The sequence below is a fragment of the Henckelia pumila genome, chromosome 2 (assembly GCF_033568475.1).
Source record: "Henckelia pumila isolate YLH828 chromosome 2, ASM3356847v2, whole genome shotgun sequence".
Classification (NCBI taxonomy): domain Eukaryota; kingdom Viridiplantae; phylum Streptophyta; class Magnoliopsida; order Lamiales; family Gesneriaceae; genus Henckelia; species Henckelia pumila.
Window position 1 is genome coordinate 122338911 of NC_133121.1, and position 22078 is coordinate 122360988.

General features: G+C 36.0%; 2 protein-coding genes across 2 annotated transcripts; one reads left to right on the forward strand and one right to left on the reverse strand.

Annotated features, from left to right (window-relative positions):
• The first annotated feature begins 796 nt into the window (after positions 1-796).
• Positions 797-2134, forward strand: LOC140884183 (uncharacterized). The gene has a single exon (XM_073290848.1). The coding sequence runs from the start codon at positions 913-915 to the stop codon at positions 1915-1917; it is 1005 nt and encodes a 334-aa protein (XP_073146949.1). The 5' UTR covers positions 797-912; the 3' UTR covers positions 1918-2134.
• A 473-nt stretch (positions 2135-2607) lies between these two features.
• On the reverse strand, positions 2608-5237 carry LOC140884899 (inactive TPR repeat-containing thioredoxin TTL3-like). The gene is made up of 6 exons (XM_073291784.1): positions 4418-5237; positions 4142-4337; positions 3543-4049; positions 3237-3438; positions 3054-3154; positions 2608-2869 (listed from the first exon to the last, which is right to left on the reverse strand). The coding sequence occupies exons 1-6, from the start codon at positions 5155-5157 to the stop codon at positions 2714-2716; spliced, it is 1902 nt and encodes a 633-aa protein (XP_073147885.1). The 5' UTR covers positions 5158-5237; the 3' UTR covers positions 2608-2713.
• Between the last annotated feature and the right edge of the window lie 16841 nt (positions 5238-22078).

Sequence of the window (22078 nt, forward strand, 5' to 3'; positions counted from 1 at the left end):
CTCTGAACCTTTTGGAAAAAAAAAAAAAATTCACTTCCACCTATCAAAACTAACAAAGGTTTTATATACTTGTATTTATTTATGCTTGGGGATCAGTGCGAGAACGAAATTTCGATCTTATTTTATTACTTTTTCGTCTGAAAGAAAATAAAAATGAAAATAAAGTAGAATATTACATGCTCTGGCAATGCCTTTTACTTTACAAAATCGAACATATAATTTGAGGATCGATCAAGCAGACGCATTATCATGAACAACAACAACAAGGGGAGGTTTTTGTTTGGTAGTTTAAACATTGAAAGTGGGGCAAAGCAATAGCATCATAGGTTGAGAATTATATATCATATATCTGGCATGCATGGGCTCACCAAAGTAATTGATAGGTTCATGAAACAAGGCTCGTGGGCACCAACTTTACTTCTTTTTTATCCGCCTTATTTAATTTGTTCGCCCTAAAAGTAGAGGCCGAGAAATTATATTGGCTCACAAGCTTGTGATTTCTGACCCCATTTCGAGCACAGAAAAAGCAAAAATATTAAATTTGCTCCAAAAAAAACTAAGGAAAACTTGCCCGCTAGCTGTCCCTCCACTCATTCCCCATAAACATAATATATGTCATCAATCAAGTAAGTGTGTGTGTGTGTGTGTGAGTGTGTGTTTTATATATATTTTTCAAGTGTGCTTTAGTATTACATTTACTTCACTTTTTGGGATTAATTAACCAAGTGATTTTAATTATATGCTTCGCCGAGTGGTGGCCCCTCGTTTCCTTCCTTTTTGAATGATCGTTTCGTTTCCTTTTAAAATAAGTCATCGAAACTCAATCTCCTCCCAAAATTTGATAGATCTAAATAAACTCTAAAGCAAGCCAAGGAACCAAAAACAAAGGGATATTACACGGAATACTATACAATGAAAGGTGGTAGAGATGGGAAAGGGCCTCCTTCTGCAGATTTACTCATCTGTTTTCCGTCTAGAGCTCACTTAACTCTGATGCCCAAACCAATCTGTAGCCCAGCAAGGCCATCGGAGCCCAAAAATTTCCACAATCACCGCCGTCACCGGAGGAGACCTAGCCACGCCAGTCCTCTGTTTCGTGCGAAAACTAAGCCCACCAATTCAGATATATCAGAGCCCACTTCCCCGAAAGTCACTTGTGCGGGCCAGATCAAAGTACGGCCCAAGCCCAGCTCTTGCAAGAACTGGCAGTCGGTTATGGAAGAGATCGAGAGGCTGCACAATAACAAGAAGCAGAAAAAAAGAGCTGCTTGGATGGAAGCTCTAGGGTTCAAGAAAGATGTCATGCAATTCTTGACATGTTTACGCACTCTCCGCTTCGATTTCCGGTGCTTCGGCTCGTTTCCTTCGGCTGAGATAACATCAGACGACGACGACGAAGAAGACGACGATCAATTCGACGATGCAGAGTATAATACCAGTGGAGAGAAAATTAATATCCAAGCCACTAATGATGAGAGTGATGAATCCAGAACAATCTTCTCTAAATGGTTTATGATTTTACAGCAGAATAATGATCGAAGCAAGGAAATGATCTCAGAAATGAAAGAAACGAAAAGAAAGACGATCAAGTCTCTGTTTGACGAAGAGTTGATGGAAGACGAAGACGAAGACAAAGCACCAGTACCATGCGTGCCTCCATCAAATGCACTGTTACTGATGCGGTGTCGATCAGCTCCGGCGAAGAGCTGGCAAGAAGAGAAAGAAGAGGAGGAAAAAGAAGAGGAAAGTGAAGAGAAATGTGGGAAAACAGGCGACGAATTAGAGAGTAAAGAAAGCTTAGTAGTTATGGCGTATGGAGCAGATTTCTCCAAGTTTTCATCTGATATTGTCAAGGAAACTTGGGTCGTCGGAGGAATCAGAGATTTACTGTCGAGAAGTCGCAGTTGGAAGAGATGATATTCTTGATTTGGAGATGATGATCCTCTGTTTTGATTCTCTGTTATTTGGGTTGTTTTTGTTTTCTTTTTTAATTGTGCTTATATTATATGATAATATATATAATTCTGTTTATACATGTATAAGTAATTTTAATATGAATAATTGTTATGAACTTGATTTATTTTGTTAGTATGATCATTTCTCTGTTTTTGAAAGTGTATTGCTACATTTGTACATATCAATAAAGTCTTTTTATTTTCTCATCTATGGATTCAAATTAATTGCTTGGTGAAATTTCATGATTGAGAATGAATATCATACTCAACCTTCTTAATTCTTTAATAATTGGTTTATGATAACCGTACTTGATTTTATTTATTTTAAAAAAAGGTGAAGTTATCTTTAGTTTGCAATTTTAATATGATGTTAGTTTGATTATGTGAATTTATTTACAAGTTTTGAAGATACAATACTAGAAAACAAATGATGGCAGTTCAATATTTTGCCGAATAAAAAAACATTTTTAAATTATTGATCGATCAACTCTAACACAGTGAGTCATGCTGAGATAATTAATTTTTAGAAACAAACCGATTCGGATCGTGCTCATAGATTGCTTTTAGTATTTATTAATAGTGGCGAGAATTCGTTTTTCAATATTAACGATACTTGACATATATATATTTTTTCTATCCAAATATTAATTAATTATATATACACACACTACATTTTCTTTCTGCTTTGATTCCTGCTCTCTTTTTTTCTTTAAAAAAAAAAACAAAAACTACATATGTTTCGAATTAACTTTCGTCTGCTAGCTAGCCCCACACAAGTTTAAATGTCTCTCCAACCAATCTATTCTGTCTCCTGGAATTTCCTTTGCTTTTGAACCGTTTTTGTACACTCTAAAAATCGGTATGGCTTTCACACCCTGTGATTTGATTATGCCTGAATTCTCTTCAATTTCCACCTGAAATCTCTTATAAATGTCAGCCACCCCCACAGAGTGCATGTTACTCAAAAACAGTTTATCAAATAAGATATAATAATAATATAATTAGATCTCATGCATGCGGTCCCCGTTAGATCATGTGTATTTCAATCATTAATTTGTGCAGTAGGTACTACGTAGAAAAGAGAATAAATTAATTAACCTTGAGAAAATTGGCACATGGGAATTTTTGGGAAACGTGTTGCAACATCTGCAAGTCTTGTTTGCTGCTGATCTTGCTACAGAACAGCACTACACATAACCCTGCAATACATACATTACTTGAAATAAAATAGTGATCATTTGTAAATTCGGAGTCCAAGCTAGATATTGCATCATATATTACCAGGTTGAGATAAAAAGTAAGTGAAATGCTTGTTGCCTGCTACCGATACAAGATTTCTCGCCTCTGTGCTGATATTGTGCGATGTATTATAATTGTTGAGCTGCGTTTTCGCATTCGACAGCGCGGCTTTCACGTCTCGGTCGTCAGGTGTTTGTTGCATCAACACCTCGTAATCCTCGATCGCGGCCTCCCATCTTTCCAGCTGATTGCATACAAACCAAGAAACCAGCAAGTGCATAACTGTTAGTACTTGTTTTGGTGTAACGTTTTCAGTTTTCCCAGCATAAAAATTAAAAAAAAAAAAACCTCAACATTGCAATTGGCTCTACGCAATCTGGCCTTGGTGTAATTCGATCGGACACTGAGAGATTCCGTGCAATCCTCGACGGCTTTCTCGTACTGTCCTAATTTGGCACGGCAAGCGGCTCTATTGCAAAGCAGAACAGAGTTGTGCGGATCATTCTCCAATCCTTTTGTGTATGCATACGTCGCCTCTGTGAACCTTGATGCCTTGAACAACCTGTTACCGTTCGATCGAGCTCTTGTCACGGACTTCACCCTTTCGAAGATCGACTTCACTTCATCGCTCGAATAATCCAGTTTCATTGCATGTTGAGCCGCAGTCATGGCATCCTCAAACATGCCGTTAGCCATGTAAACGAGGGCATGAACTAACAGTAAACCAGCCGTGGCAGAGCAGCCAAAAAACTTGGCATGGAGCTCGATTCGGAAACTCGGTTGGTTTTGAATTATGGAGTGGGCCTCTTCGTGTCTCTTTAGTTTCAGCAAAGCCTCCGCCTTCATTGCTTGTATCTACATTTATATCAACCAAGAAAAGTACTTTCCTCTGTTACAAAAAAAAAAAGGCAATGATATATATAGAAGGCGAGGAGGTTGTAATTAACCTGTGGAGCCGAATCTGCACCCATGTATAACGCAGCCTGGGTCTCATCAAGCAATTTGCTCCAATCTCCAAGCCTTTGTGCTTCATTGCACTTATCAACACAACTCTTTAGTGCTTGGGATTGAGCCAAGTCCTTGAAGCTAGCCTTCCGTCCCGATGACTTATAGTGCCAAATAGCTTTCTCTGCCACTCCCAATCTGCAAACAAAGGGAGAGTTTTTATCTATAAAATTAACTTTCAAATCATTTGAAGGAATGTGAACAAATTAATGCATCACCTTAAATACAGTTTTGCCAGACGATAATGTGCATTATGATATAAAGGGTCGATTCTTATCGCCTCTCTGCACTCGAAGATGGCCTCTAAAAGGCGGCCTAATCCCATCAATGCCGCACTCTTGTTGCTATAATAGCAAGCGTTGCATGGATCAATAGCAATTGCTTGATCGTACAAGGCCAACGCTTCTTCAAACTGCCCTTTCTCATACTTGTCGTTTCCGAGGGACTTCAGAGCATCCGAATCCATTTTATTCGCGCAACTTCTAACTACATTCCCAAACCCACGGCTAGCTTGAGTTGATTTCTTCACGACAGTACCGTCGATAACATGCTTAGTAATCATTTTATTACCAATTAACGACTGCTCCGTAGCATGTCGCTTCAAGTTACCTAAATGGCCGATAAGCATGACGTTACCCGTGGAAGCCCGATACATGTCTCCATTGGCATTTGCATCGGATTTTGGCTGATCCCTTGAAATGGTGAGGCTCAAGTCACTTGAGGTGAAAATCGGTTCTTTATTCATCTGTTCGGTGTAGGATAAATTCACTACTTGCGACGTTCTTTGATGTTGTAAAGGTGTCGGGTTTATCATAGGTTTTCTCGAAGGAGGCTTAGCAAATTCATAGGAATCCTGGATTGATTTTCTTGGCTTCGAGCTTCTTAAATGAAGAATTGAGGTCAGGAAACCACAACCTTTCTGAATTTCTTCCACTCTACATTTTGCAGTTTCCGCCATTATTTCAAGTACTGTGTGATACGCTTACGCTTATTTGCAGTGTAATACACAGGGAAAGCACATCGACAAATAGAGATCAGTGATCGAGAAAGCGAAGGGTTTCAGTGTGATAGCTAGTTGTAAACAATGGAAGTCGTATTTATATATCTTGCAGGCTACGGGCCAAGTCAAACATCAAATGGGATCAGTCAATGGAGAAAATTTTACCTTTTTTTTAATCTTAAAACATGGAGTTGGTATATATATATATAGCAACCGTGTCGGGAACTAAGGCCCCGTTTGGATTTGGTAGATATTTTTTAAAAAAAGCACTTTTTTAAGCTATAATTTTTGGATTTTGAAAAAACTCTAATTTTGACTTTAAGGACAACCAAACACTTTATTAAATGAAAAACACTTAAAAAAGTGTTTTTTTGGTCTAACTTTTGAAACCAAACGGACCCTAAGTTAATCAAAATGATTTTAACATTCTTTGAAACAAAACGAGTAGGCCTATTAATTTCAATACATTTATTTTTTTTTTTTGTTCTTAAATGATCGAAATAGTTTAAGTCCCAAATATAGAGCAATCAGCGTTGCAAAAAAAATAAATATCTCCTATGACCAAGTCGCAGGAAAATGAACTGTTCAAACAACTAAACATATACGATTTGATTCTTAAAAAGATTATGTCTGTCGGGGAAAAGTTTAGAAGGTAAATAAAAGCTCACTTTTAAGATCGATGGAGTTGATCTTACATAATACCGCAGTCTCATAAATGTATATTCGTCACCGATCCATTCGATCTATACTCAAAATAAAAAATAATATTTTTTTTTCTATAAATATGTGTGAGAATAGTTTTTGTGTTTGTCATATCCTACACGTAAATTAAAGTTGCCCATCAAAATTTTTTCACCACATGAAAAAGCATGCTAGCTGTCAACTATTGCCATTCAATTTATCCGGATTGTCAATGGGTAGGGTAGGGTAAAGATCTACTTTACAAGCATTTTCTTTTGACCAAAATCCTAATAAAGTTCTTATTTTTCCCGGCCCCCATATCAGTATTCAAACTCCAAAACAAGCACAACATTAAATATATATATCACTTCCATTAATGAAAAGCAAATTTGTGTTGATATATATATCGTGTCGGGGAATAGGATGGAGGACTCATTTCCTAAGTCAAATTTGCACGAACGGCATGAATTGTTTGCGTCGGCCTGCTTCATATGTGTCGGTGGTGCCGTCTTATGCGCATTATTTGTGTTTCGTGGTTGGTGCCATTATCTCGAGTTCACTGGTATTATCGATCGAGAAAAAATACATATTATTTATCATTTCACCCGAATGATCATAACCATTAATTGGGTATATAGTCCACCCATTAATTTGTATGAGCCTCGTGTTCAAAATACGATGAATGTTGCATCGAGCGAAAATCACTCGATATATGACATTTTTCTCTTTTCTTCCTCTCCATATAACTTGAACGAAACTGCAGTGTTGGAAAACAAACGGGAGTCGGCAGCAACCAGGCAGTAATAATGAGGAATCTTCGAAATAGTGATGCTGAGTAAACCATGCATCATTGTGTCTCGCAGAATTCTAGTATAATAATTTGAGCATTGACTTGACAAAATTAGAAAATCGTGTATAATGTTGGAGTCGGCTTCTAATTTATTTTGCCTAATGCTTCCAACCAAATGCGGCCACAACACAAAATCCATTAATTATTTGATGCCTTATCTAATTAAACTAATTTTACTTTAAAAAAATACAAATTCCATATGAATTGTTCTTGCAAATTTTTTGATAAAACTATTCTTTGGCAGCAAGGTTGACATTAAGTGGTTTCATTATTTTAAGAAAACAAAGACTTCTGTATTATGGTTTGCTTTATTTGCCGACATAAATTAATTTCTCACTTAATTGATGGTCTCCTCGGAGATTAACGAAAAGCTAATGATAGTAATTGGCAAGCATACTCCACAAATTATGAAAGGTGAATGAGATGTGTTAGTTATGGTGAGATATAAATTTATTTATAATAATATTTTTTATTAAGTTCGAATTAATTTTGTTTGAGATGGGTATTTTTGGTATACCAAAAAATACACCATGCACCATGATCTAAAAAATAATTACTTTAAAGGACTCGCATCTAATATCATGGTAAGCATTAAATATATATAGATGCCTATTTGCGTGAATAATCAAACATGTTATGAACCATCAATATAAAAAAAAACGAAATTCATCTTTGTCAATACATTTCTGATTTTCAATCATTCAAAGCAAAATTCTTTAATTTATTTTTTTGTTAAAAAATAGTAAAATGGAACTTGTATATAGTTAAGATTAAAGACCCAGTATCCAAAAGTAAGATTCCAGGCCTACTTTTTTCGGCCCAATAGCTCGCTTTGATTGTAATACCCTGCCACCTCACCCAATCTGGGAAATTCATTGACCCAAAATCAAGTGAGTCGCACATGATTAATGGAGAAGATTATAATTTTTAATTATTTATTTACTTTGTACATTTATCCATTGTACTAATATATGTTTACAAATTAACTTAAAATATTAAAATTCCGGATTATCAAACTCAATAGATCGAACCGTTTCATTTCCTTTATTATTGTTTTAAAAATGAATATACGATATGACAACAATATTTAGATATCCATTTGTCTAAAAAATATTTCATTCGATTTTTTTGAAGGGAAAAGTCGATATTGTACCCTATGTATAGCGTGACAGGCTTACCTTGGTCAAAATCATGTGGGTTCCACGTGATTTGATGTGGGACGCCCACATGATTTTGCATGTGTGGCCACATAGATATGGATTTAATAGGGTTAATAATAACTCATAAGTAATGACGGACGGATGTCGATATAACAATAATGAAATATATAAATATATATAGACACACGTCCAAATTCTTTACTACGAGCTCGTTTGAATACAAAAACATTTTGCTTTTAAAAATGGTTTTCATGTTGGTTTTGAAAAGAGCTTTTAAAAATAATAAAAACTGTAATAATTTTGTGTTTAGATAAATAGATAATAATCACTTTTTTAATTTAATTTATTTATTAGAAAAGCATTTAAAAACTATAAATATAATATTTTTAGGGGAAAAAGGCACTTATTTTAGTTTAATTAAGTGTTTTAAAAAAACACTTTAAATTTATCCAACGTATAAAATAATAAAAACATTTTTTTAAACACTTTTTGTTTGTTAGCTTCTAAAATCCAAACACATTCTACATATTATTTTACGGATAAATTTTATTAGAAAGATTTATGTCTCGACTCAACTCATTAAAAATTAATATTTTTTATGTTCAAAATATTATTTTTCACTGTAAATATAAAATCGGTTGACCCAGCATTTTTTTAGGCGATCTTGTCACACAAAACTTATTTGATTTACTTAACTAACGTGATTTACATTTTACAACGTTAGTATGATGCATTTACTCAATATATATCAAGAATATAGATCTTGGATTCTCACACAATTAAATTTAATAATATAAATAATTGAGACAAATATACTAATCTGCATCGCACACACTTATCTCCTTTTTTCCAATTTACGATATGAACCTTTATTTTACCAAAAAATTTAAAATTTATATCTCTTAGTTAAATAATATTTTATAAATATTAAATAATAATAATATATTATTATTATATCAAAATCGTTATCTAACTATAATTTTTTTAAAAAGAGGCTCAAAAGTTGAAAATATTAACGAAAACTCCGAGTTTTCAACCAATGTTTTAGGCTCCGTTTGGTATCAAAAGCCAAACAAAAAAAAATTATTTTCTAGTTTGTAATATGTTTGGATTGGCTGTTTAGTGCTTTAAAAAACACTTATTTAACTTAAAAAGGAGCTTTTTCAAAAGCCCAAAATTAGAGTTTAACAATGCTTATTTTAAAAAAAAAAACTATATGAAAAGCAAACGTACTCTTAATTATTCTGTTTTTGAAAAATAAATTAATCTTTTGCAGGCCTTGTTGAATTTATTTATTTTTTAATGTACCCGAATAATTTCTAATGCCATATTTCTTTTCCAAAGTATATATTTGATAAAAAGTTTCAGAGTGATCTATAAAACTCTTGCTTTCCTCAAATAAATAAAACTCTAGCCGTGACGGCAAATGAATGTAGTGGGGTTGGCCATATTCGATTTTTTTTTTATTTTTTATTTTTGTTCAACTGACATCATTATTATTATTTTTATTTGATTCCGACTAATTTAATTAATATGTGGATGCAGCTGAGCTAACCAATTGTGGTTCAACTAATCAACATATTATTATTACTAGTGCATTGCTACACGCTGCGTGTATGTACATTATATTTTTATTAATGTGATATAAAATTATCGAGAGATTAAAATATGATTTAAAATATTGAAATTTTAAAAAAATAGAGAAAGAGTAATTTTGGTAAAACAAAATATGATGTCTAAAGGGGAGATTTTTTATATATAGGGAAAGATAGTAACACTCTTGTGAGACGGTTTCATCCGTAATACGGGTCAACCCTACCCATATTTATAATAATATTAATAAATAATATTTTTGGCATAAAATGTAATACTTTTTAATGAATAACTCATATAAGAGATTCGTCTCAAAAAAATGACACTTGAGACCGTCTCATAGGAGTTTTTGTTTTATTATAAATAAATGTGATGGGTTAGAAGCCCAATTTTATTATCCAAGCCCAAGATACAAGGATCCAATTTCGCAAAGCACTCTTAAACATGTATAAATAGAGGAACATTCCCCATGATCGAGGTACATTCTTGTTTTTATATCTTTTGAGCACTATAATTTTTAGAGATTATAATTACTTTGTTTACTGATTTGGACGTCAGAGTATCTGCATCGGACAATTCTTAATGCTTATGGCAAGTGTTTGTGACGCATGTGACGACCTACAAACTTGTGCATTTTACTGGTCTACGAGTTCCGTTATGAACCCATTGGATTTTGTAAATCAAACAAAAATATTTTTTGGTTACATCAAATGATATGCCTATTACTATATTATTACGTATGTGTCTATCATAATAACCATTAGGTTGATATGGCTCACTCAATTGAAACTTAACTCTCATCAAATTATAACATGGTTCCTTTTTAATTTTTATAACTATGATATTATTATTATTTTAATATAAATCAAATAATTAATAAAAATAATTGATTATATATATGAAGATTACAATTTACAAGAATTTAGAAAAATGGAAATAACAGTGTCATGGACTCATGATGTCTAGTCAGCTAGCTAGGAAAAATGATATGATTAATTCTGTAACATTAAAATTTATTTGAAAATAAACGTCAATTTCATTACTACAAATAAAAAAACAATTATATTAGAAATAGAGGAATGTGAAGGTATAATTCGATGATCGGTCAAAGAATCGGCTTTTCTATCGATAAGCCGCTTGATTCACTAATCGACGAAAAAAAAAAAAAAAACAAGAGTATAGTTTTACTGCAAGAAATCTACGGATTTGCACAGTCAAGGACAAATTATAATATAAATCTTGAAAGATCATATTCTTCAAAATATCAGTAACCAATTATGTATCCGATTCAATAATGATGTTCCTAAGACGTAGCTTCTTGAGGTAATTATAAGTACCTGGTTGATGAGATGTTAAAGTACCGTTTGGTTTGAGTGATATGATAAATAATATATAAATAAATAATATAATGTAAATTAAAAATAAATAAGAAAAAATAGTTAATACATTATTTGATTTGATGGATAAATTATAATTTATTTGATTTAATTGATGTAAAATTATTAATTAATAAATAGATAAATAATATGACGAAAATAAGGCGAAATTAATTGGATAAGTTATACATAGATTAATAATACATCAAACCAAACAATGCCTCTTCAATTTCAATTTGATTTGTGAGATCCATTTTTTTTTTAAACTCACGTATCTAAATCAATTTTGGATGAATCGATTCAACCATAAATACGTCGTGGAAGCTAGCTCCATTTTCGAACGTAATTGGCTAAGACACGGCAAGGGCTTATTAAATTAAATTATTATTATAAGGCACCGACTTGTAAATTGTATTTGCACACATGCAACCGGTAATATTGGAGAAATGACATGCGAGAGAAATGAATAATCAAAGACGTGTCTTATTTTACATGTACATGAGCCGTGGATTTATTCCCATTTTTTTTAGATAATCGAATTTCATCATTGTAATTAATTTTGAGAATTCTTAAAAGAATTTTTGTTTGATAACTCTTCATCACGTTTATGTTTTATTCTGGATAATTTAAAACACTGGGTTTCGATCCTTATGTTATCCAATTTTGCTAGTTTCACTAAGAAAATGAATGCTAAATATATTCAATAAATTATACGAGTAATGTAGTGACCCTACCCGAATCCACTATCTAATCAGAGTTTAAGAGCATAATTAAGCATGCATTAAAATAAATCGTTGCGAAATAATTAAATAAAAGCAGACCGGCAGAATACAACCGGTTAAATAAATTCGATTATACAACCCAATCGAATAAATAAACCCTAAAGGCAAAACCTACAGCTAATCTCGCTGTCCTCACTGGTCGCTGGCCAATCCAAGCTCCTGGTGCTCCACCCTGCACCTACACCTGCCCCGTCGGATGGGGTGTCCAGATACACAGAAAAGACTAGACGTGAGCTCTAAGCTCAATACGAAAGCACTGGGTGAAACATAAAAATATGATGCATGCAAATGATAGGATATCCATATCTGGGATAACTGTATACAACTGCTCAGTAATGGCGCCTAGGACATTAGTGGTACAACCCGGGGAGCAAACCCTGTGTACACTGCTCATTCCTATAGGACGTGGACTGTGTCCCCAGATGCTAACCACTCATGACCCGTCAATCACTGGGCACTAGACATCACCCGTCCAGACAGGGCTGAGCGGCCCTACATGGCTCATCTCACAATATGGACGAGACAATATGATATGCACATGTTGCATAATAATATTACACACAAATGCAACATATAAGCATGCAAAACCCGCTGGCTATCTCAATCTGTACTTACGTACCTTACTACAGGCAGTCTTAGCAGTCCCACTCTAGGTTCCTAGCCTATCATCAACTCTACAATGCAAATATTCATGCATCATTATTTAAGCTCTAAAAGTCTTAACTAAGCTATTGCATACTCCTAAATAATTTAAGGAGACCATAGCTATACCTGCCTATGTCGTCAGCCCGCTGATGACAATTTGTCTCAAAACTAGGCCACAACTCCGCTACGACACCTGGATCGCTATGCCACTTTCGGATTCCTCATTGGATGCCTAGATCTCCCTAGATCTGAGTTAGAAGGCTTAGGAATCAGAGAGAAGAGAGGGAAAGGTGCACATAAAAATGAAATCTCGGCCCCCTATTTATAGACGGAGTTCGGAGCCTCCGAACACGATCGAAACCTCCGAACACGATCGGAACCTCCGATCCCATCTTCGAAGCGTCCGATCGCCCAATATTACGTCAGCCATGATGTCACCTTGCTGACGTCAGCGATGACACGTGCCCTGGTCCCGATCGGAACGTCCGATCTCACCGTCGAAACTTCCGATCTCGATCGGAGCCTCCGATCCTGTTCGGAACCTCCTGACTTGGTTCGGAGCTTCCGAACCCTCCGGACCTTCGGGACCTTTCCGGCTATTTTGAGTGTCCTGGATCCATTTTTGGACTTCGTTAACCCTTTAGGAATTTCCTTAATTATGTTTTACTTAATCCAATATTATTACACGATTAATATACTCATTAATCGCTAATTACGGATACGGGTCACTACATTCTCCTCCCCCCTTTAAAGATTTCGTCCTCGAAATCTAAGGTAATACCTCGAGAACGTAAGATAGACCACTACTTGAGTGTCTGGTCGAAATAGCTTCCGACACACTCAGACTCTCGTCGAATTCCCTATAAGCTCCATTAATGCTTAACTGCATTAATATTCTTTCACTGAAGATTACTGCGCTACTGGTCGACAGTCGAACTTCCCTAGCGCTAGCGTATCGTAACACTGATACATCTTTCACTCGAACCACGATCTTCCTGACCACGAAGGATACAATACCCGCTTGATCAATATCATCATCCCAAAGTAATTTTAGACTAACGAAGACCAAGTCATGAACTGACTGGTTTACGACATTCGTCGAATTATTTATCGAATCTAACCACCTAATGGTTTCAAAATTTCTCGGTGCTCAACACCTCTAGTCAGAAAAACACTAAAGTCTATACTTCAACGTAACTGCTCACAATGTTCCCTAGACTGGTTACCCTCCCCACTCTCCCTGAAGCACAACTGGCTTCCCAAGGAATACTGGGAACTTAAACCATCATGTCTAGTACATTCTGTTGTCCACGTTTTTTAGCATAACCTCAACACTGTGCCCTGATGATAACTATCATCACTTGCAATTTATGACGCTATGTCATCTCCTAGCCATTGGCCTGCGAAATCATGCATACATTGCAATGGAAGTCATCACGCCTCTGATGATCTACATCATCTCGATCATAGGTTATTCACTTCATGAATTTGATCGATGGACGTCCTCCTGATAGTTATACATACTCGCAATCACCGTACGCTCATCAAAACTAAGGCAAGCTCCCACCAATATACTCGACTGGGACATTCCACAGTGCACAGACATATGAAAACGTTTCCTATTCCGTCTCGAAATTCGACAGTCATTGCACCTGGTATAACTCAACTCAGAGTCTCTGATAATACCATCAGCTCATACCAACCTCCCAAGGTTGAACATACTGATCCTGGAACTAAATCCCAACGGATTCTCAATAGTCAAATCGCTCCATTGCCGAACGCATCAGTCTCAGCATTGAACGATCTAATTCGTCGATTCCCTAGTCAATCCTGGGAAATACTTGTGCCCGAAGTAACTTGCCACCCGACGCACATCCGAATATCGTCCATTGCTAAAGCACAATATCCTTGACGAATGGTCCGCAATGATATGGTTTGTCGACTAGAAAGAAAAAAGTTGCTTCATCGCTATCTTGCAAAATCTTCAATTCCCACAACAATCTTGTTGGCTACTAAGTCGATCTACGACTGCCTCGATCATCCCAATGATCTTAAGCACCACACGATGAAAATTTGTGACACACCCTGCCGGATCTCGAGAACTAGGTCTCAGCAAATGTCACACCTCACAATCAAAAAACTGATGTCCATACAAGTACACATTCCTCGTTGGATCTCAACCCAACGGTATACTAAGACATCATCACAAAAGCACTATCCTGGGAGTTACCAATTCCTTCGCTTGTTCCTCCTGTCAAGTTAACATCTAACTCGTGAAAGAGTGGGTGTCCGGTTAGCCAACTTGTGGCTAAGGGCTTTTATGACTCTATGTAAAACAATCTTTTGTTTAATATAATTTACACTTTTATAATGGCATTGACTTTATCTTTCTTCATATTGTTATATTATGATATACTATTGTTGTTTTGATAAAGACCTTGAATATACTATAGTGTATGTAAGATGTGGTAGCACATAGGGATGGCTATCATGAAACACATCTTATAGTCACTGTATATTCTAAACTGTTCCTAGTCAATTGAGCCGTCCGTAAATAAGGATAAGGATCGCTCGAGATTGAGACTAGCATTTGCGATGCCGAGTACCACGTTTCATTGGTATGAAACATAGAGATGTTCAAAGCATGCAAATGGATATTCATATGATGAATGATCGAACTACCCTATTCGGACTTTCCAAGTGGTTATCACTTATCGAGTGGATAAAGTCCGCGGTTTTGGTTGTACACCATTAGTCCTTATTACTTGAAACATCATTGAGACTCTATATGCTAGTACTGTACTTTGACTCGTTTACCGACTCTATTGGGGTCATCAGGTGTCGGGATTGGGTACAGTTACGACACATATAGGAGTCGATGCTTTGTTGTCAAGGATTCACCACATACTTGCGAGTGTGGATATCCTATGTGATCTGAGGAGATATTAGTGTGACGAATCTCTGGCCAGAGTACATGATGTGTTTTAGGTTACTTGGTGTTCCTAGTAACACATGCGATGTCACTAATAGATCTCCAAGATGTTATGCATAGTTATCGAATCTCGAACGACTCTCGATGCCCCAATGGTTGTTGATTCGATCGGGATATTTGGTTGAAGGGACCGTACTGTACGCTAACCAAAATCTATTGGTTCTTGCAGGCACTATCAGTAATACCTAAGGAATCATGGGGCGATGTTGTTAGGCGCTCTTACCATGATTCGATGGGTAAGTCGAAAATTGTTGTTCCGAGTCACAAGGAGTTGTGAGCCCACGGCTAGCTGTATTCCTGAACCATTGAGGGTTACACAAGTAATGGATTACTAAAACCCCGTAGAGATAGTTAAATTTAAAGAATTAAATTTAATGAAAGAGAAGTTGGACTTCTTAACTAAAGGGAGTGGAATTTCCTAAAATGACATAGGGATGGACATTTTTGGAAATCACTGAATTCGGATTCAGAAAAATTATCTTGACTCTAAAAGATGCAGAAATGGTTTCTGTGCACATTGGTGAAATCAGTTTATCAATCGGAGTCACAATAAATTTTATATTAATTTCTATAACAACAGGCTTGGCTTGTTGGGCTTAAGTTATGGATTGTGGGCTTTAAGGAGTTAGAGTCCTGATATAATTATAACTTAATCCAGTCTAGAAATTATCTATAAATAGGACTGCAGTGTTCGAAAATTTGGTGTGATTTCAGTCTTGCAATTTTCGAATTTCAGCCTATATTATTCAAGGGGATTTTCGAAATCCTCTGTCCATTTTGGAGAAAATTCGGGTTGTGTTTTTGTGAAAAATTACAATCTGAATTAACAGATCATATCTGTTTATTCTCTACGCAAACTTCTGATTGATTTCTAGTGCAGTCAATCAGAGGGTTTTGTTTTCTATTCGTGGACCTGATTGAAGAAACGTTCGTTCATCAGTTCCGGGGATATACAACAAGAGCATATTAAATTCTGTTGGTGTCCATAATCTCGTTTCGAGATTTTAAGGTAAAATATTTAATAGTGATTATTTGTTTTACTTACACAATTTAATCGTAAAGTTTTGATGCCAAGATATGGAATCGTTTCATATTAATAAAATAAATTTTTAAACTTCCGCTGCACCGGGTATCAATTCTTAATTGATCTGAACACAGTTTTCCAACAGTGGTATCAGAGCCAGGTTGCTCAGATCAAACGATTAAATTAATCGATTGTACAAAATTTTTAAGCCTCGGTTTTTGAAACAAAACGAAAATTTAAAATTGAATTTTAATGGGCAAATCGGGCAGCGATTGTCACTGCCCGGGGCAGCGAGGGCAGCAAACGTCGCTGCCCAGGGCAGCGATCGGTGCTACCCAATGGGCAGCGACGGGCTGCCCAGCCCGGGCCCCTTTTTGGGGCGCGGGCTGCCCGGGATTGTCCCGGGCAGCCCGGAAAAATTATTTTTTATTTTTAATTAAAATTTTAATTTTTGAAATTCTAGTTTTTGATCCGATCAAAAATTTTTTTTGATTGGTTCACGAGGCATCAGATCGAATTGTTCGAGTCCGAAAATTTTAAAATTGATTTTTGGATAAATTTGAATTTTTGGAAAATTTATAAATTTTATCCGTTAAATTAAATTTTATAAAATTAATTATTTTGGTACAATTGATGATAAGATATGATCTTATGGATGGATAAGATAAAATATGATTTTATCTTTTAAATTATGATGCCTTTGCATGTTTATCCAATTATTTAATTATTGAATTAATTAATGGATAAAGGATGATCGATTGCCATGACCAATGTTTTAGGTGTATGTTAGGTGATTTACATTTGTCTTATTGTTGTTGGTGTTTATTAATGGGCTTGGTTTATAGCCCAATATGATTGTCATATGTAATAAAAGTGGGCCTGGTTTATGGCCCGTTCCCACCCCTAAAAATGTATCCCATATTTGTCATCGAAATTTATTGTAAATTTATTAGACTTAGTGGGAGACAAAGATTTGAAGAAATGGTGGGCCCAGCAGACAATGAAGACCGAAGAAATGTAAATTAGAAGCACAATGTAATAGGATTGCATTGCATACTTGCATATCACCTAGGATTGGACTTAGACTCGTGATTGGCAACCACGGGTCGATTAGTTAATGGGATCGATCATCCTTAAATAATATATGATAATATTGATGTATGCATGTTTAGACTAAATTGTATGAATCCCGCAAGCATACATAAATTGCATGATGAGACAAATTTTCAAAATTAAAAATCCCTCATTTTAAATATGATTTAAAATTGATATCAATATTAATAAAAAGGGAATTTAAATATTGTTTAAATATTCCTACCTTCCATCAACGATCAATGTATGAGATGCTACCCGCGGATACGGTCCGGCTCATATTATTGGGGGGGCCCGTTCGTCGGAAAGCTGTACATTGGATCGACACATGTTGTAAGTTGGGTGGAACTCCCATGGGATTGGCTCATATTATTGGGGATCCACATGGAGACCGTCCATCACAACTTAATATTGATGGGTTATCTTGACATGTCACAATAAACGACGTCATATTATTGGGCCCTTATTGGACATGAGGTAAAAACATGGGGGCTACTTTGGAAGTAATTGGGCTCTACCTTTTGAAAATTATGGTTGGCTGATATTATTCGGGATCATGATTTGTCAATTGGACTCCATGTTCTCACTAAGGAAAACAGTTTCCCATTTTCACTAGAGGGTAGTGAAATCGTTAAAATAGTGGGAGTGTAATTCATAAAATTAAAATTTTCCATATTTTATGTCTTAGTAAAGTAATTAAACAATAATTGATTATTGTCTGTTTCCTTTTCAGTATACTATTACAATGACTTCTCGCAATCCACTGTTTTCAATTCTCGAACAAAACAAATTGACTGACGCAAACTATATGAAATGGTTCCGTAAGTTGAAAATTATTCTTACTTCGAAAAAAGCTTTCTACGTGTTAGAGAAGCCGCCTCCGAAGGAAGCCCCGGCTAATACAAGTCCGGAAGAGTTGGCCAAACTTGATTTATGGTGGGACCATGATATCAAGGCCAAATGCTATATGCAGGCTTCGATGTCTGATGAGCTTCAAAGGAGATTCGAGGATGCCGTGAATGCTGCTGACATTCACAAGAACCTCAAGGAACTCTTTGGAGCTCAGTCAAGGTCGGAGAGGTATGCCACCGTCAGAGAGCTCATGACTAGCCGTATGCGAGATGGGACTTCGGTCCGTGAGCATGGGATGCGCATGATTGGGCTCATTGAAAAGTTGGTAACACTCGACTTGACTTTGGAGCATGAACTTAGCGCGGACTTGTTGCTTCTATCACTTCCTTCATCGTTTGACGGTTTTGTGATGAACTTCAATATGAACAAGATAGAGGCCACCCTTGAAGAGATGGTCAATATGCTTGTCACATATGAAGCCACACTAAAGAAGGATAAACCGGTACTCTTGGTTGGCTCCTCTTATAACTCTAAGAAAGGACCAAGTGGAAAGGGTAAGAAACGTTCTGCCCCGCCCAAGAAGATTGTACCAAATAAGAAGGTAAAGGCCAATGCTTCAATTGGGATAAAAGATGAAAACGTTTGCCATTACTGCAAGAAACCCGGTCATTGAAAATGTAACTGCAAGGAATACCTCAAACAGTTGCGAACTGCAAAGGGTATGTTTTACATTAAAATAAATGTTTCGCTTAATACTTCTTCTTGGGTATTGGATACCGGATGTGGATCTCACATCTGCAATGATTTGCAGGTGATGACAAGAAGTCGTAAGCTAAGGATGGGTGAGACCCAGCTAAGGCTCGGGAATGGTTCTAGAGTCGAAGCCAAAGCTATAGGAGACATTTATTTAGTTTTGCAGAACAATTTTAAGTTATTTTTGAGAGATATTTTATATGTTCCGGATTTGGTCAAAAACATTATATCTATTTCTATGCTTGATAGAGATGGTTTTTCTTGCAATTTTGTGAATGAGATTTGTAATATTTACAAGAATGAATGTTTGATTGGAAATGGACAACTTGAACACGATCTATATAGCTTAAAATTAAAAGACATTCCAATTAATTATGTTGATAAACCGGTAACAACAATTAAAAGAAAAAACGATAGTCACAATCCGGCAAACCTTTGGCATGCTAGGCTAGGTCATATTTCCTCAAGGAGGATGAACAAGCTAGTGGGAGAGGGCATGTTTGATATGTCTGATATTAACTCTCTACCTACTTGTGAGTCCTGCCTAAAGGGAAAAATGACTAAATCTCCTTTCAAAGAGAAACCTGAGCGTAGTCAAAATCTGTTGGATTTGATCCATACAGATGTTTGCGGTCCATTTAGGATTGGTACTAAATGTGGCAACACCTACTTCATTACCTTTACCGATGATCATTCTAGGTATGAGTATTTATATTTAATGAAATATAAGTCTGAAGCATTTGAAAGGTTGAAAGAATTCAAGGCTGAAGTAGAAAACAAACTAGGTAAAAGTATTAAGGCACTTCGATCGGATCGAAGTGGAGAATACTTAAGTACCGAGTTTTTGGACTATCTAAAAGAGAATGAGATTCTCTCTCAGTGGACTCCTCCGATGACACCTCAGCTGAATGGTGTTTCGGAGCGTCGCAATCGAACTTTGTTGGACATGGTTCGATCTATGATGAGCTTCACTGAGCTCCCACCTTCGTTTTGGGGCTACGCGCTTGAAACGGCGGTATTGTTGTTAAACAACGTCCACACTAAAGCAGTAGATAAAACACCATACGAGTTATGGAATGACAAAGCTCCTAAGTATTCGTACTTGAGGATTTGGGGATGTCCTGCTTACGTGAAGCAGAAAGTGAGAGATAAGTTGGATAGTCGATCCACCTTATGTTATTTTGTAGGGTATCCGAAGAATTCAATCGGATATTATTTCTATCATCCTGCTGAAACAAAAGTGTTTGTTTCAAGGAATGTCACCTTCTTGGAGAAGGAGTTCTTATTGGATAAGAAAGGCAAGATGATGGAACTCGAAGAAATTCGAGAAGAACCCGAGATACAAAATAGTTATCCTACACCTCAAGAATCATCACAAGACACGCCTATTACTAGGATATCCGAGAGGACTTCTAGGCCTCCTATTAGATATGGTCTTTTTCTTGAAGGGGATCAAAGTGAACCCGACATTGGATGTGATCCAAGAAACTTCCAGGAAGCAATTTCTGATGCGGATTCGAATTTATGGCTTGAAGCTATGCAATCGGAAATAGACTCGATGCATTCTAACCAAGTTTGGTCTTTAGTAGATCCTCCCGATGGAATTGTTCCAATTGGGTGCAAATGGATCTACAAGAGAAAGCTTGGGCCTGATGGAAAGGTATTGACCTACAAGGCACGATTGGTGGCAAAAGGTTATACTCAAAGACAAGGAGTTGACTATGATGAAACTTTTTCACCAGTCGCAATGTTCAAGTCCATAAGAATCCTTATTGCCATAGCAGCATGGTATGACTATGAGGTATGGCAAATGGATGTAAAGACTGCATTTCTTAATGGAAACATTAAGGAAGAGATCTATATGATGCAGCCTGAGGGATACACATCCATGGGAAGCGAGCATAAGGTATGCAAGCTTCAGAGATCAATCTATGGTCTCAAACAAGCATCAAGAAGTTGGAACCAGAAATTTGATGAAAGGATAAAGGATTTTGGTTTTATCAAGAACCCGGAGGAACCATGCGTGTACAAGAAAGTAGTTAAGAATGCGGTAACATTCTTAGTACTTTATGTTGATGACATCCTACTCATGGGGAATGATGTAGGGATGTTGTAGTCAACAAAGATATGGTTATCAGGTAGATTCTCGATGAAGGATTTAGATGAGGCATCCTATATTCTAGGAATTCAGTGTTGGATAACGGTGTTCAGATCAATTAGAATTGATACCCGGTGCAGCGGAAGTTTAAAAATTTATTTTTATTAATATGAAACGATTCCATATCTGGGTATCAAAACTTTTACGATTAAATTCACACAAGTAAAACAAATAATCACAATTAATGTTTTACCTTAAATCTCGAAACGAGATAATGGACTCCAACAGAATTTAATATGCTCTTCTTGTATATCCCGGGAACCGATGGCGTCACGATCAATCACCGGAATAAGGTCCACGAATGGAAAACAGATACCCTCTGATTGACTGCACTAGAAATCAATCAGAAGTTTTGCGTAGAGAATAAACAGATATGATCTGTTAATTCAGATTGTAATTTTTCATAAAAATCACAAGCCGAATTTTCTCCGAAAGGGACAGAAAGATTTCGAAAATCCACTTAAAATATTTTGTAGTGTTTTCGAAAATTTGATAATGAATTGCATGCAATTTTCGAACCCACTACATATATTTATAGATAATTTCTAGACTAGGTTAAGTTATAATTGTGTTAGGACTCTAACTCCTTAAAGCCCACAATCCATAACTTAAGCCCAACAAGCCAAGCCCGTTGTTCTAAAAATTAATATAAAATTCATCGTGACTCCGATTGATAAACTGATTTCACCAATGTGCACAGAAACCATTTCTGCATCTTTAAGAGTCAAGATAATTTTTCTGAATCCGAATTCAGTGATTTCAAAAAATGTTCATCCCTATGTCATTTTAGGAAATCCCACTCCCTTTAGTTAAGAAGTCCAAATTCTCTTTCATTAAATTTAACTCTTTAAATTTAACTATCTCTACGGGGTTTTAGTAATCCATTACTTGTGTAACCCTCAATGGTTCAGGAATACAGCT